Raw genomic sequence first — 14,090 nt, 5'->3', positions numbered from 1 at the left:
TTGTTGCCTAGGGCAGCACTTCTTAAACTGTAAGGGATATTTGGCAATAGCAAAAGGTTTCCGAATGTGTAATGAACAAAAATCAATTCAAAATCAAACACATAATGAATCCAAGGTGTTTCTGGCAGCACTTGCCTGTGTCGCATCAGGCAACTTCACAGCAGCCTTGGTTCTGAACACACAGCATGTGCACTTTGCAGTGTGTATGCCCTCAGGACATGAAGTGCCAACAAATTCTGCCAAAAAGGAGTTATGAGTGGAAAAAATTTAAGAAGCCCTGATCTAAGGCACCAAGAAATTAAATGAATTGCCCACACAGCCAGGATTAGTCAGAGGAAGGACTTGAACCCAGGTCTTTTTGGCTTAAGGGCAATGCTCTGTCTACAATGACATGCTTCTTTTATTTAAATTAAATAGAACATATTTAACATTTGTAAATTTGGGAGAGGGTGGTATTTGCAAACTTCAAATAAAGTTCTGTGACTTGACCAGTACAAACATATAAAGATCTAACAGGAACAGGTTGCCTTTTCCACCTAATAAACTGGAATCACCTATAAATTTACCTAAACCTTTCATAGAGTCAGAGTCATAGAAGGGGTCTTAGAGATCTAATCCAGTCTCATTGGATAAATGAGCAAACTGAGGCCCAGAGAGGAAAAGTAACTTGCCCAGTGTCACACAACAATTCAGTGTCAGGACCTGAATGCAAGCTCACATATAACTGTGTCCAGTGTTCCCTCCATACTCCACAATACTCAATACTCCATCTTTCTTGTACCTATGTTTCACACAAAATAACTTCTTGGTATTCTAATTTTTAAATGTTTGCTTCAATCAAGTCAATAATTCAAATCACCAAATAGTGTAAAAGCATTAGCACTGAAGAAAGCAGTAAGTGTAGAAAGGACATGCCCTTCTGAAGCTGATGATCTAGTAAGGGGAATGAGATATTTAGATAACTCACTATGACACAGTCACACATAAATACTTAAATGGAACAAAAGGGTTTGGGGTTTTTTTAGGTAAAGATCATTAGTCATTGAGGGGGTGAGAGCAGGCAGTGAATGCTTCCTGGCAGAGGTGACATTTGATCTGGATTTTAAAAGGTTAAGGATATTCCAAGCACAAAAATCAGCATGAACCAAGGTATGTTCATGTTGTCAGGAAAGAAAAGGACATTTGCAGGAGCCAGATTCTTCCAGTTAGATTGGAACATAGACTTTTCAGATGAAAGCGGCAAGAGATGAGGTTAGAAAGGTAGGGTTGTACCAGATTATTGAAAGACCTTGGATATGGGTAAGGGGGCCATGGCCATTAGGAACCACTGAAGGTCCTTAAGAAGAGAAGTAATATAATTATGTCTAAGGAAATACTCATCTGTCAGAAGTGTGTGCAAGAAGGGAAGAACTGTGAGAAAGCTATTGACAAAATGCAGGTGAATGATCTTGAATTCTAAGGTGGCAGCATCAGGAACAGGGAGGGAGAAGAAGAGCTGGAGTTTTTTTCAGAGGTAGAATTGACAGGACTTGGCAACTGATTGTACAAAGGAGGGGAGGGAAAAGGAGAGGAAAGAGTTAGAAGCCACTCACACACATTTTCACATATCAGAGAGGGTGGTGATGCCATTGAGAGACAAGTGAAGTTAGAAAGATAAGCAGGGGGCAGCTAGGTGGCTTGGTGAATAGAGCACCGGCCCTACAGTCAGGAGGACCTGAGTTCAAATGCAGCCTCAGAAACTTAACACAAAAAATAGCCATGTGACCTTGGGCAAGTCACTTAACCCCAATTGCCCCTCAAAAAAAAAAAAAAAGAAAGATAAGCAGAAGTTTAGAAAGAAAGGTAATGAGCTCAGTCTCAAGTATTGGTGGGAAATCTTTACTGAAGTGGACAAGGGTCCTTCTTATAGGTGTGTATAGAGCTCTGGAAAGAGGTTACAGTCAGTCTCTGAGAATTTGGCAAGAAATGATCAACCAGGGCAGCCAGCTGGCACAGTGAAGAGAGCACCAGCCCTGGAGTCAGGAGGACCTGAGTTCAAATTTGGCCTCAGACACTTAACACTCACTAGCCATGTGACCTTGGGCAAATCACTTAATGCCAATTGCCCTGCCTTCTCCCCTCCAAAAAGCAAAAATAACAACAACAAAAAAAAAAAAAACAAAGAAATTAACAACCATCTCAAAGTCCACAGTTGTTGAGCTCACAGAATCTAAAGCAACATCTCAGAAATAACAAATCTTTTATACAACTATTGTTGTATCTATTGACTTAGAAAATCATAAATAAACATTACCTATGTTGTATTATATTTGTATTTATTTTGTTAAACATTTCCCAATTACATTTTAATCAAGCTCAGGACTCACTCCAGAGTTTTGTGGGCTATCTCTAATTTGACACCTCTGTTATAAAGCACCAAAAAACAGATGAATTAGTAAATTAAGCTGAACCATAGATCATACGTAGAGGATCAGAAGAGACCCTAGAGGCTGACCTTTGAGGCGGGAACTGAAACCCCCACTAGGCTGATTCAGCTACGAGTTTAATTTATTATAAGGTTTTCCCATCATGGACCTTTTTCCTTGACCAAGATAAAACAAAAAAGCAAGGTCTCTTGAGACTAAGGCTAGCTTGTGGTTGCTAAGGCAATAGTAACGCAGCTCACCCTCAGGAAAGATTGGCATCCAAGTAAACAACCTGCTGCCCCCTCCTGATTAACTTGTGAAATGGCATCCACGTGGCTCACGTCCTGAGCAAGACAGACCGACCCAAGATGTCAGAGCTGGAGAGAGGATCTAGTCATGAGATTCTAGTACAATAGAATCACTTTTATGGATAAGGACACCGAGACCCAGAGAGAAAGTGTGTTTTGCACCAGGTCTCAAAGCAAGTTAGTGGCAATTGAGTCTATTACCCAGGTCTCCTGAATCCCTCTCCAAAATGTAATGAGAATGATAAAAGATTGATAACATCAATATTGGGTCACAATTTTTTTTTAAAATCCTGCTAGTTTAAATATAAAGACTTGATGCATTAGTTGACTCAAAAATCTCCATTTTAAGTGTGTATTGAATTAGTTCATTGTATGTTTTAAAGTTCATTCCAGCCTAATAGTCTATAATTAACCTTTTCCTATCTTTGACATCCCAAAGTGATTCAAGATTCTTCTCTCCACCCCCACCCCAATCTAACTTGTCCCAAGCAATGATGTTCTTTAAAGGACAATACACACACACACACACACACACACACTCACTCACTTCTGTCTTTGTGTGTTTGTGGGCAGCTGAACCTCCACTCCTGTCAGGTAATTAACATCCCAGTTAAAGCAATGAGCAAAACCATTTAAAATGTTTGAGATAACCTTTCTTTCCAAGTAGAGATCTTGTATCCTAGCAACAGTAGGAACACATTCTGAATAGGCTTTAAATAAAACAACAACAGCTCTTCGCACAGAAGGGCCCAGTGCCAGGGGAAGCTAGAGCCCTGAACAGCATTCAACTGTCAATTTTTTCCTTCAGTGATCCATGAATGGTTGTGGCAGATGCTGCACCTTGGGCCTCTGATCTGGGGCAGAGAGGGGAAAAGAAAAGGAGAGGCTTAGGAAAGATGGTCAGGCTTATCCAGACCAGCCAGCAATTCTGTGGAACTAACAATGATTCCATCGAAGGAAATAGACTATAAATACCACCCCTTTCTCTTAAAAAAAAAGTTCCCTCCATGTCCATTGAAAGAACAGATTTCAGTGACACTAATAAAGAGGGTAAACGTTGTAAGCATACAACTCTTGAGTCAAAGTAGGCGGTTTGTTGCTGACATCTGCATTGATCCAGACGTGATCCATGAAAAGAACAATGAAAGGAAGTCAAAAGGCCTGATTTCTAGTCCTGGCTCTGTCATTTACAAGCTTTGCAGCCTTGGACAACTTACTTTCCCTCTCTGAGGCTTGGGTTGGTTGGTTTGTTTATTTTTTCTCTTATAGTGGGAAGAACACTGTATTTAAAATGAGAGGACTTTTATACAACCTTGGAAAAGTCACAACCGCTCTGGACTTCAGTTTCCTCTTCTGTAAAATTCAGGGGGAGGGGAGGAGGGAAATGGAACCAGATAACCAACTCTAAATTAATAATGATGAGAACTGCACTATTTGCCTCACAGGGTTGTTGTGAGGACAATTCTCTGCCCTCTGTAAAAGAGAAAGCTCTAAAGAAATGTGAGCTACTATTAGCACAAGAATGGAAAAACAAGAGCTGCCTGGAATAAACTCTGACTCCTACATAGAGCATCTGACCCCACCCTAACCTGGCCCTCTTTGGTGTCACTCAACTATCCAAGCTTCAATGATATCAGCTCCACTCCTGAAATAAGTGCTAGCGTTTTCCCTTCCTGTTCTGCCCCAGTTGCCCCCAATGCCTTCACCTATTCCATTGCCCTAGAAAAATCCTGACACTTGTGGCCAAGATCATAGAATTGTGGAATCTCAAAGTTAGAAGGAACTTCAAAGGGCATCTAGTCCAACTCTTACTTGAAATTTTTGTATTTTTTCCAATTACATGTAAAAACAATTTTTTTTAAATTTTGAGTTCTAAATTCTCTCCATCCTTCCCTCTCCTCTCCCCTACCTTGAGAAGGCAAGCAATTTAATATTGATCATACATGTGCAGTCATACCAAACATATTTCCATATTAGCCATGTTGTGAAAGAAAACACAGACCAAAACAAAACACCAAGAAAAATAAAATTTAAAAAGTATGCTTCTATTTACATTCAGATTCTATAGGTTCTTTCTCTAGAGGTAAATAGCATTTTTCATCATAAAGTCATCAGAATTATCTTGGATCATTGTATTACTGAAAATAACTAAGACATTCAGAATTGATCATTGTACAACATTACTGTTACTGTGTATACTGTTCTCCTGGTTCTGCTCACACTACACTCTGCATCACTTCAGTATATCTTTCCAGGTTTTTCTGAAATCATCCTGCTCATCATTTATTATAGCACATTAATATTCTATTACAACCATATAGAACAACTTGTCCAACCATTCTGCAATTGATGGGCATCGCCTCAATTTCCAACTCTTGGCCACCACAAAAAGAGCTGCTATAAATATTTTTGTACAAATAGATTCTTTTCCTTTTTTTTTTTTTTTAATCTCTTTGGGTACAGACCTAGGGGTGATTCTTCTGGATCAAAGAGTATACTTGTTTGATTGCCCTTTGAGCATAGTTCCAAATTGCTCTCCAGAATGACTGGATCAGTTCACAATTCCACCAACAGTGCATTAGTGAACCAATTTTTCCACATCCCCTCCAACATTTACCATTTTCCTTTTCTGTCATATTAGCCAATCCAATAGGCATGATCTGGTACCTCAGAGTTGTTTTAATTTGCATTTTTCTAATCAATAATGATTTAGAGCATTTTTTCATGACTATAGATAGCTTTGATTTCTTCTCCTGAAAACTGCATGTTTATATCCTTTGACCATTTGTCAATTGGGGACCAACACCTACTTGAACTGGAATGTCTTCACCAATATCCCTGAAAAGTGATTATTCAGACTCTGTGGATGAGGAACTTATTACCTCATCAGCCAGACCATTCAATACTTGAGAGTCCAATTTATTTATTTATTTTTAGTTTTCAACATTCATTTCCACAAGATTTTGAGCTACAAATTTTCTCCCTGTCTTTCCCCTACCTCCCACCCCAAAATAGCAAGCCTACTGAATACCCCTTGCCCCAATCTGTTCTCTTTTATATCCTCCCCCATCCCCCCCCCAACTTTCTAGTAGGGCAAGATGGATTTCTATACCCTAGTGCCTGTGTATCTTATTTCCCAGTTACATGTTAAAAAACAAACAATTTTTTATAACATTTGTTTTGGAAACTTTGAGTTCCAGAGTCTTTCCCTTCTTCCCTCCTCATTCACCCCCAGTGGGAAGACAAGCAATTCAACATAAGTTGTACATGTGTAGTTACACATAACATTTCCATAGTAGTTATATTGTGAAAGACTAACTATATTTCCCTCCATCCTATCCTGCCCCCCACTTATTCTATTTTCTACTTTGACCCTGTTCCTTTTCTAACTACCCTCTCCCCCAGTCTGCCCTCCCACCTATCATCCCACCCTTATACCCTTCCCCTCTGCTTTCCTGTAGGGTAAGATACCTAATTGAATGTGTATGTTAGTCCCTCCTTAAGCCAAATTCAATGAGAGCAAGGTTGACCCATTCCCTTTCACCTTCCTGCTCTTCCCCTCCATTATAACAGTGTTCTCTTGCCTCTTTTTTTTTTTTCATATGTTGGCATTTATTATTTAAGTTGAAGAACAGGTTATGAGGAAAGTGGGGGGCAAGGGAGGATACAGGGAGCCAAGAGCCTCTCATCTGTGCCTGCTCTAGACTGGGTCGATCCTGATTTCTGAGTCTTGGTCCAGGGCACACAAGGAAGCAGATGACAAGATGAGGTTCCAGGGGTACAGGCTGAGGAAAACACCAGGGGTGGCCAGAGTTACACATCCAGCCAGAGGCAGGGGCTGGGATTCTTCTTGGATCAGCAGCACCACTTCCTTCTGGGAACTGAAGCCTAGTGCTAAGTTCCATCCTACATATTCTTTATAAAACATTCTTGTAGTTAAAGTCTTTGTGCTAAAGAATTCTTTCATCGCCTTTCTAACTTCTTGTACTTTGCTTCTAGTCCCTTTGAATATGCATCTGACTTGTAAGCTGCCTGTGCAAGAGCTGCTACAGGCTCCTCAATTAAAGTGATCTGGTCCAGATAAGGCTGAAGGGCTGCATGTTTCTGGTTTAAGTCCTTTAGGTTTCTACTTATGTTTACTGCAATATCTGTCATTTCTAGGTACTTCAAGCTAGTCACTTTGTTCATATTTTCCAGAAGTTTATAATCTTCACTGATAGCTGTCAGCTCGCCCGTCAGGTACGTGGCCATTTTGGAGAACATGTCCTGGCACAGCCCTGTGATGTCCACCTCAGCGGGCTCTGTGGTTTCCTCAGCCGTCTTCAACAAGGCATCATCTAGGCCAGGGAAGGGAGGAAGGAGGGGGAGGGGGAGAGGGAAAGGGAAGAGGAAGAGGACAAGCAACAGGAGAAAAGGGGAAGGGTGAGCAGTCAGAGGAGGGGGCGAGGAGGGGGCAGCAGATCCCCTCTCTGGCCTCTTTTGCCTCTTTTATGTGAGATAATTTACCCTAATCTATCTCTCCCTTTCTTCTTCTCCCAATATATTCCTCTCTCACTTCTTAATTTTATTTTTAGATATCATCCCTTCGTATTCAACTCATCCTGTGCCCTCTGTCTCTCTGTCTATGTATACATGTCATACATATGCACACACTCACATATATATTTATACATGCATACACCCTCCTCTACATACATACATATACACATATATATTCCCTTCAACTATATTCATACTGAGAAAAGTCTCATGAGTTACAATGATCATTTTTCCATGTAGGAATATAAATAGTTCAACTTTAATAAGTTCCTTATGATTTCTTTTTCCTGTTTACCTTCTCATGCTTCTCTTTCTTCTTGTATTTGAAAGTCAAATTTTCTGTTCAGCTCTGATTTTTTTCATCAAGAATGCTTGAAAATGCTCTATTTCATTGAATGACCATATTTTCCCCTGAAGCATTATACTCAGTTTTTCTGGGTAGGTGATTCTTGGTTTTAATCCTAGCTCCTTTGACCTCCAGAATACCATATTCTAAGCCCTTCAGTCCCTTAATATAGAAGCTGCAAGGTCTTGTGTTATCCTGATTGTGTTTCCACAGTACTCAAATTGTTTCTTCCTGGCTGCTTGCAGTATTTTCTCCTTGACCTGAGAACTCTGGAATTTGGCTATAATATTCCTAGGAGTTTTCTTTTTGGGGTCTTTTTCAGGAAATGATTGGTGGATTCTTTCAACCTCTATTTTACCCTCTGGTTCTAAAACATCAGGGCAATTTTCCTTGAGAATTTCTTTTTTTTTTCTTTTTTTAAAGCAATCGGGGTTAAGTAACTTGCTCAAGGTTACACAGCCAGTTATTTCTGGGTGTGGTGCTGAGTATCTGAGCCCGGACTTGATCCAGGTCATCCCGACACTGGAGCCGGTGCTCTTACTTGCTGAGCCACCTGGCTGTCCCTAAGCAATTGGGGTTAAGTAACTTGCTCAAGGTTACACAGGCAGGTGTTTCTGGGTAGGTGCTGAGTGTCTGAGCCCAGGATTCGATCTCCAGGTCTTCTCAACACTGGAGCTGGTGCTCTTACTCGCTGTGCTACCTGGCCGCCCCACCCTTGAGAATTTCTTGAAAGATGGTGTCTAGGTTCTTTTTTTGATCATGGCTTTCAGGTAGTCCAATAATTTTTAAATTATCTCTCCTTGATCTATTTTCCAGGTCAGTGGTTTTTCCCATGAGATATTTCACACTGCCTTCTACTATTTTGTTTGTTTGGATCTGTTTAACAGCATCTTGATTTCTCATAAAGTCATTAGCTTCCAATTGCTCTAATTTTGAAGGAATTATTCTCTTCAGAGAGTTTTTGAAATTCCTTTTCCATCTGGCAAATTTGGATTTTTAAGGCATTCTTCTTCTCATTGGCTTTTTGGGCCTCTTTTGCCATTTGAGTTAGTCTACTTTTTAAGGTGTTATTTTCTTCAGTGTATTTTTGGGTCTCCTTTAGCAGGCTGTTGACTCCCTTTTCATGATTTTCTTGTATCATTCTCATTTCTCTTCTCAGTTTTTCCTCCACTTCTCTTGGGGTTAAGTGATTTGCCCAAGGTCACACAGCCAGTAAGTGTCTGAGGTCATATTTGAACTCAGGTCCTCTTGACTCCAAGGCTGGTGCTCTATTCACTGCTCCACCTAGCTGCCCCGCCTCTTACTTGATTTTCAAAATCCTTCCTGAGCTCCTCCATGGCCTGTGATCAATTCATATTTTTCTTAGAAGCTTTTGATGCAGGAGTTCTGACTTTATTGTCCTCCTCCAGTTCCATGCTTTGATGATTTTTGACCCCCAAAAAGAATTCTATGGTCTGTTTGTGCTTCCCCTGCTTGCTCATATTGCCAGCCAATTACTTGACTTTTGAGCTCTTTGCCATGGTAGAACTCTGCTTCCAGAATGAAGAGAGCTATGTCCCAAATGGCTGGGGTTTTCACAGCTTCTGGAGCTATTAGTTGGGCACCCTCTCTACAGCTCCCACAAGCTCTGGCACACTGGCTACACACCCCAGGACCACCACCCAAGACCATGATCCAGATCCAACCAGGCCAAAGCAAAAGTGATTGCCCTCTGAATAGTCACTGGGTCCCCCTACAATCTGCAGGCCAAAAGCTCTGGAAGCAGCCACAAAGCAGCTGCAGCCTCCATGCCTCTGATTCTTCTTGCCCCAGGGGCAGGGGCTAGACCATGATCTTCCTTCACCCTTCCAACAGAGTTCTCCACTGACCTTTTATTTTCTCTTTGGGGTTTATGGGTTAAGAAGTCTGGAAACTGCCACAGCTGTTGGTGATTCACTCTCCTGATGTCTGCTCTGGCCAGTTTGGGCCCCCCTAGCCCAGAACCACAGCTCACAGGGGACTGCACTTGGCTCCCAGTATGGTGCAATAGCCCTTTCCTGTCATCCTGCCAGGCTGCCTTCAGTAGGAGATTTGTTTCTCTCTGTCTCTTTGTGGGTTCTGTAGCTTTAAAATTTGTTTAGAGTAATTTTTTTACAGGCATTGGAAGTGATTGGAGATGAAACCCATGCCAAACCAATGCTTTTACTCCACCATCTTGGCTCTGCCCCCAATATTTAAGAGTCAATAAGTTTATTAAGTGCCTACTATGTCCCAGGTACTTTGGTAAGTGCTGCAGATACAAGTATGAAAAAAAGAATGACAGTCCCTACTCTCAAGGATCTTACAATCTAATGGGAGAAGACAAAACACAAAAAGAAGATGAAAAGTGGGGTGGGAGGGAAGAGAAGGTATGGTGGAGAAGTAAGTCAAAAAAATACCAAAGTAATGTAGCCAAATGAGAAATGCAGAGATATCTGAACCAAGCTCTCTCCTTAGAGTGAGGTTTGGAATTCATGGCCCTACCCTTCAATCAGAGAGGTAAAGTGTAGTGATGAGATGGCATACCAAGGTTGATGATATCCATTCCATCATTTGGCAGTTCTAAATGCTAGGATGTTTTTTTCTTTCTTTTTTTCAGGTCTGTAATTTCATAAATGTAGGGAACACCCCAAGCAGAAATTCCTTTGACCCATCATCAGCAATTCACATCCTTAAAGACTTGAGACTTAGAGTTTTCAAGTTGCCTGGGTAAATGAATTGACCAGGGAATGCAAGGGGAAAAGGATTTGAACCCAGGTCTTCCTGACTCAGTCGATTACCACATACTGCCACTACTAAGTTGTCCCTTTAATATGGGGCTAAAATTAACCTCCCTCTAACTGTGACCATTTACTACTAGTTCAGTCTGCTGGAGCCAAATGGTATAAGCTTACTTCTCCTGCCAAAGATTTATTTAAAGATAATGATTGCATTGTCACCTTAATTTTTTTCCCCTCTGGGATAAAGAGTTTCAGTTCTTTGTGCATCTTGCTCTATATATTTTTGCAAGTGCTTTAATTCTATATAGTACCATAGGTTAGAGCTAGAAGAAACATCAGAGTCCAGCTGGTCCAACCCCTTCATTTTACACATAGGGAAATTGAAACCCAGGGAAGATAAGTGACCCCTAAGCCAACATCCACAGGTACTAAATATCAGCTCCAGAGCCACTCTTTCTACTAGATCATGTTACTTCCTTTATTCAAATAAACTGTTCACAGTGAAGACAGGTTCAGGGAAAAATGAGAGACCACAGTAGGGGCTTCCATGCTCAATGAAATACTGAGTCTAAATACCTAGAAAGGCAGAAGAACACTGGACAAGATTAGAGAGACATGGGTTTGAGTCCCAGTTAGACAAATAGCTTTATGTTCTTGGACAAGTCAATTTCTTCTCTGAACCTCAGTTCTTTCTTCCCTAAAATTAAAGGGCTAAGCTAAATGGTCTCTAAGATTCCATACAGTTTAAAAAGTTCTATGTTCTCTTAGCACTTTCAACATCAACCTTCCTTCTTCCTTTTTAACACATAGGACCTTTTAGCTTAAGACTCTGGGCAAACATTCTCACTCTCAACACTTTTCTACACTTTTCTCCTTTAAATTGAGGCACAAATTAAGTTGCTTTCAGGTCAGCTTTCATGGAAGCAACCTACACTTCAGACCCTATCATAAAGAAAACATTATATCAAGAAATCAACTGTAATGTGAAAATCACCAAAGAAAAGAAAATGTAGGAGGACCCTTGGATTACCAAGCAAGAGGAGAGCAGAGTAACAAGGGTAGAGAAACAATTTCAGAAGCCACATTATGCCCTTGTTTCAGAATTGCTCTATCACCAGTAAATATAAGCCTTTTCTTCAAAAGGCTGAAGAAACATTCTGTGAAACTCTTCATGTGTGTTAAGCTGTGATTATGCCTTGTGTGGCTCTGCTGTGCTTTCACACTGAACTCCATATGCCATGTCAGCTGGCTCAGCAATAATCCCTAGACATAATAAGATAAGGACAAAGTAGGAGTTTTAACAGTACAATTCTAGGCACCATTGGTTCACATTACTTTTTAAAATTCATATTTAAAGAAATGTGTTTTATTATTGCTGATGTTAATGATATCATATCAGTCATATCCAGACAAATCATTTACACACACACACAAGTGAACCAGCTCTTAGAACAAAACAAAAAAAGTCAAGCAAAAACAACTGATGCAAGTACTATATCTGACAGTCATGTATACAATATTCTGGCCCTCATTCTTTTTATTGGAAACCTCAACTGCACTTAATTCTAGTGTTTTTCTTCTGTTAATTATTTCCTGTTTATCCTGTAAAGAGCTTGCTTTGTTTGTATGTATTTGCATGTTGTCTTCCCAATTAGATTGTGAGTTCATACTGGCCAGAGACTGTCTTTCACTTCTTTATATTTCCAGGACTTATCACAGTGTCTGGCACATAGTAAGCACTTAATAATGTTGATTACTTGATTGATTATAGACCCCTGACCTCTCTGAAAAAAGGAAGGTATTCATATTATTTCTAGACATTTTCAGCTTTAATTACCACTTGGAAGCTTGAGTCATTCAGGTGGTAATTTTTATAGTTTAGTAAAACATTTATTAAGCCTTTATTATTCATTAGGTCCTGTGCTTGGGGACAGGGAGAAAATGAAAAACATACAGTTCTAGGAAGTTCCTTGAGGGCAGTCTTAGTGAAAGTGAAGAGTGGAAGTGGGGAGCTCAGCATATGGAAAAGAGATAAGATATGTACATAAATAGCTATAATCAAGTTAGGCTATTATACAAGTTAGATAGCAATAAGTGGCAGGAGAGGGCAAATACCACATGTTATGGGAGATCTGAAGAAGTGATCCCTAAAGGGGAAGGAACAAGGAAGACTTCATGATGAAAGTGGCATCTGAGATGGGCTTTGAAGGAACAAAAGAATTTCAATAGGCAGCAGTATTAGGTATGGGGGAGAGGAAATTATAATGAGGGACAGCACAGGCAAAGAAAGAGAAGGCAGGATAAGACTGAGGGATGAGTCTAATTTGCCTGAAATATATATTCAAGTGTTGGGTAAGCTACAGTTGGATATGTAAGGGTTATGGGATTTAAAGATCTCCCATGCCCCATGGACGTGCTGACATAGCAGAGCAAGAGAAAGTGAAAAGCCGAGCTAACGGTCCTGCAGTTGGCAGTTGGCGGCGGTTGCCTTTTTTTTTTTTTTTTTTTTTTAGTTAGGACCCCTGCTGAGCACCACCAGGGGCCGGAGCTGCTGGGAGCAGGACTTTCTGCTAAGGACTCCTGCTGAGGACTGCCAGGGGCCAGAGCTGCTGGGAGCGTGCTTCCAGGGCGCTGGGTGGTTGCTGTGAGTGGGGAGAGGAGGACCTTTGCCTGAGGTAGCCTGTTCTGTTTTAAAGGCTTGAAAATGTGGGTGCTTTCTACTTTATCTACCTGTGCCAATGTCATAACTACTCTGATGGCTTTCACTTTCTGGTTTTGGGACTCAGTCTTTTGGTATCTTAATAAATTTTCTAGTTTATTTCCCCAAATGGCAAACCTGATGTATTTTGTGATGGATAATTATATCAGCATATTTGTAATCTCTATAGGCATTGTGAATATGGCATTGCTGATACAATACATAGGTTCCAACTAAATTCTGAAGAGTCTTGAATGTCAAGCTGAATTTGGACTTTATTCAGTAATACAGAACCATGGAAGATTTCTAAGGAAGACATAATGAAATTATGAAGATTATGAGTACAGCTATGTGAACGATGACTGGAGAGGTGGAAAAACTAGGAGAAGAGCAATTATAAGGCTATTATAACTTTGTAACCAGATAAAATATTCCACATTTATTCTGCCTGATTTTCAAGAACTCTGTGAAGAAAGTTGTAATTCATTTCATGGTGCATGGAATTAAACAAGGTAGGAATAGTCTATAGCTTTATATGTATGTAATCAGAAATTTTATTATCTCTATCCTTAAAAGAATTTGTGAAGTCACACATTATTATGCTTATTTTAATTAATTTTATTGTGTCAGTTTATGTTGATAAATGCTTGTTGGCCTTGAATTGTGTTCCACAATAAATTCAAAATGGATGTGAAACCTGAATACTAAAGACCATCCTATAAAAAATTTAGAAGATAAGCAAATCATATTCCTTTTACAGCTATGGATAGGAAATGGCTTCTTAACCAAATAGGAAATAGCAATAATTACAAAAGATAAAATAAATAATTTTGATGACATGAAATTGAAAAGCTTTTGCATAAACAAGATTAATGCATCTAGGGTAAGAAGGAAAAGTGATCTATCAGGCAGAAATATTTTTATCAGATATTTCTGATAGAGGTTTGGCATCCAAGATTTATGGACAAATAATAGAAATATGTAAGGCCAAAAGTCATTCCCCAATAGCAAAGTGGTCAGAAGATATGAAACAACAGCTCTAAAAGTAAGAATTAC

General features: G+C 39.9%; 1 protein-coding gene across 1 annotated transcript; it reads right to left on the bottom strand.

Annotated features, from left to right (window-relative positions):
• Nucleotides 1–6,676: 6,676 nt before the first annotated feature.
• On the bottom strand, nucleotides 6,677–7,036 carry LOC138149590 (biogenesis of lysosome-related organelles complex 1 subunit 2-like). The gene has a single exon (XM_069072762.1). It carries the CDS (start codon nucleotides 6,974–6,976, stop codon nucleotides 6,677–6,679), a length of 300 nt encoding a protein of 99 aa, XP_068928863.1. The 5' UTR covers nucleotides 6,977–7,036.
• Between the last annotated feature and the right edge of the window lie 7,054 nt (nucleotides 7,037–14,090).

Source organism: Petaurus breviceps, unplaced genomic scaffold (genome assembly GCF_028583685.1).
Source record: "Petaurus breviceps papuanus isolate PSGF00001 unplaced genomic scaffold, PetGlider_PUasm1.0 90847, whole genome shotgun sequence".
Lineage (NCBI taxonomy): Eukaryota > Metazoa > Chordata > Mammalia > Diprotodontia > Petauridae > Petaurus > Petaurus breviceps.
This window is presented reverse-complemented; position numbering and strand designations above follow the sequence as displayed.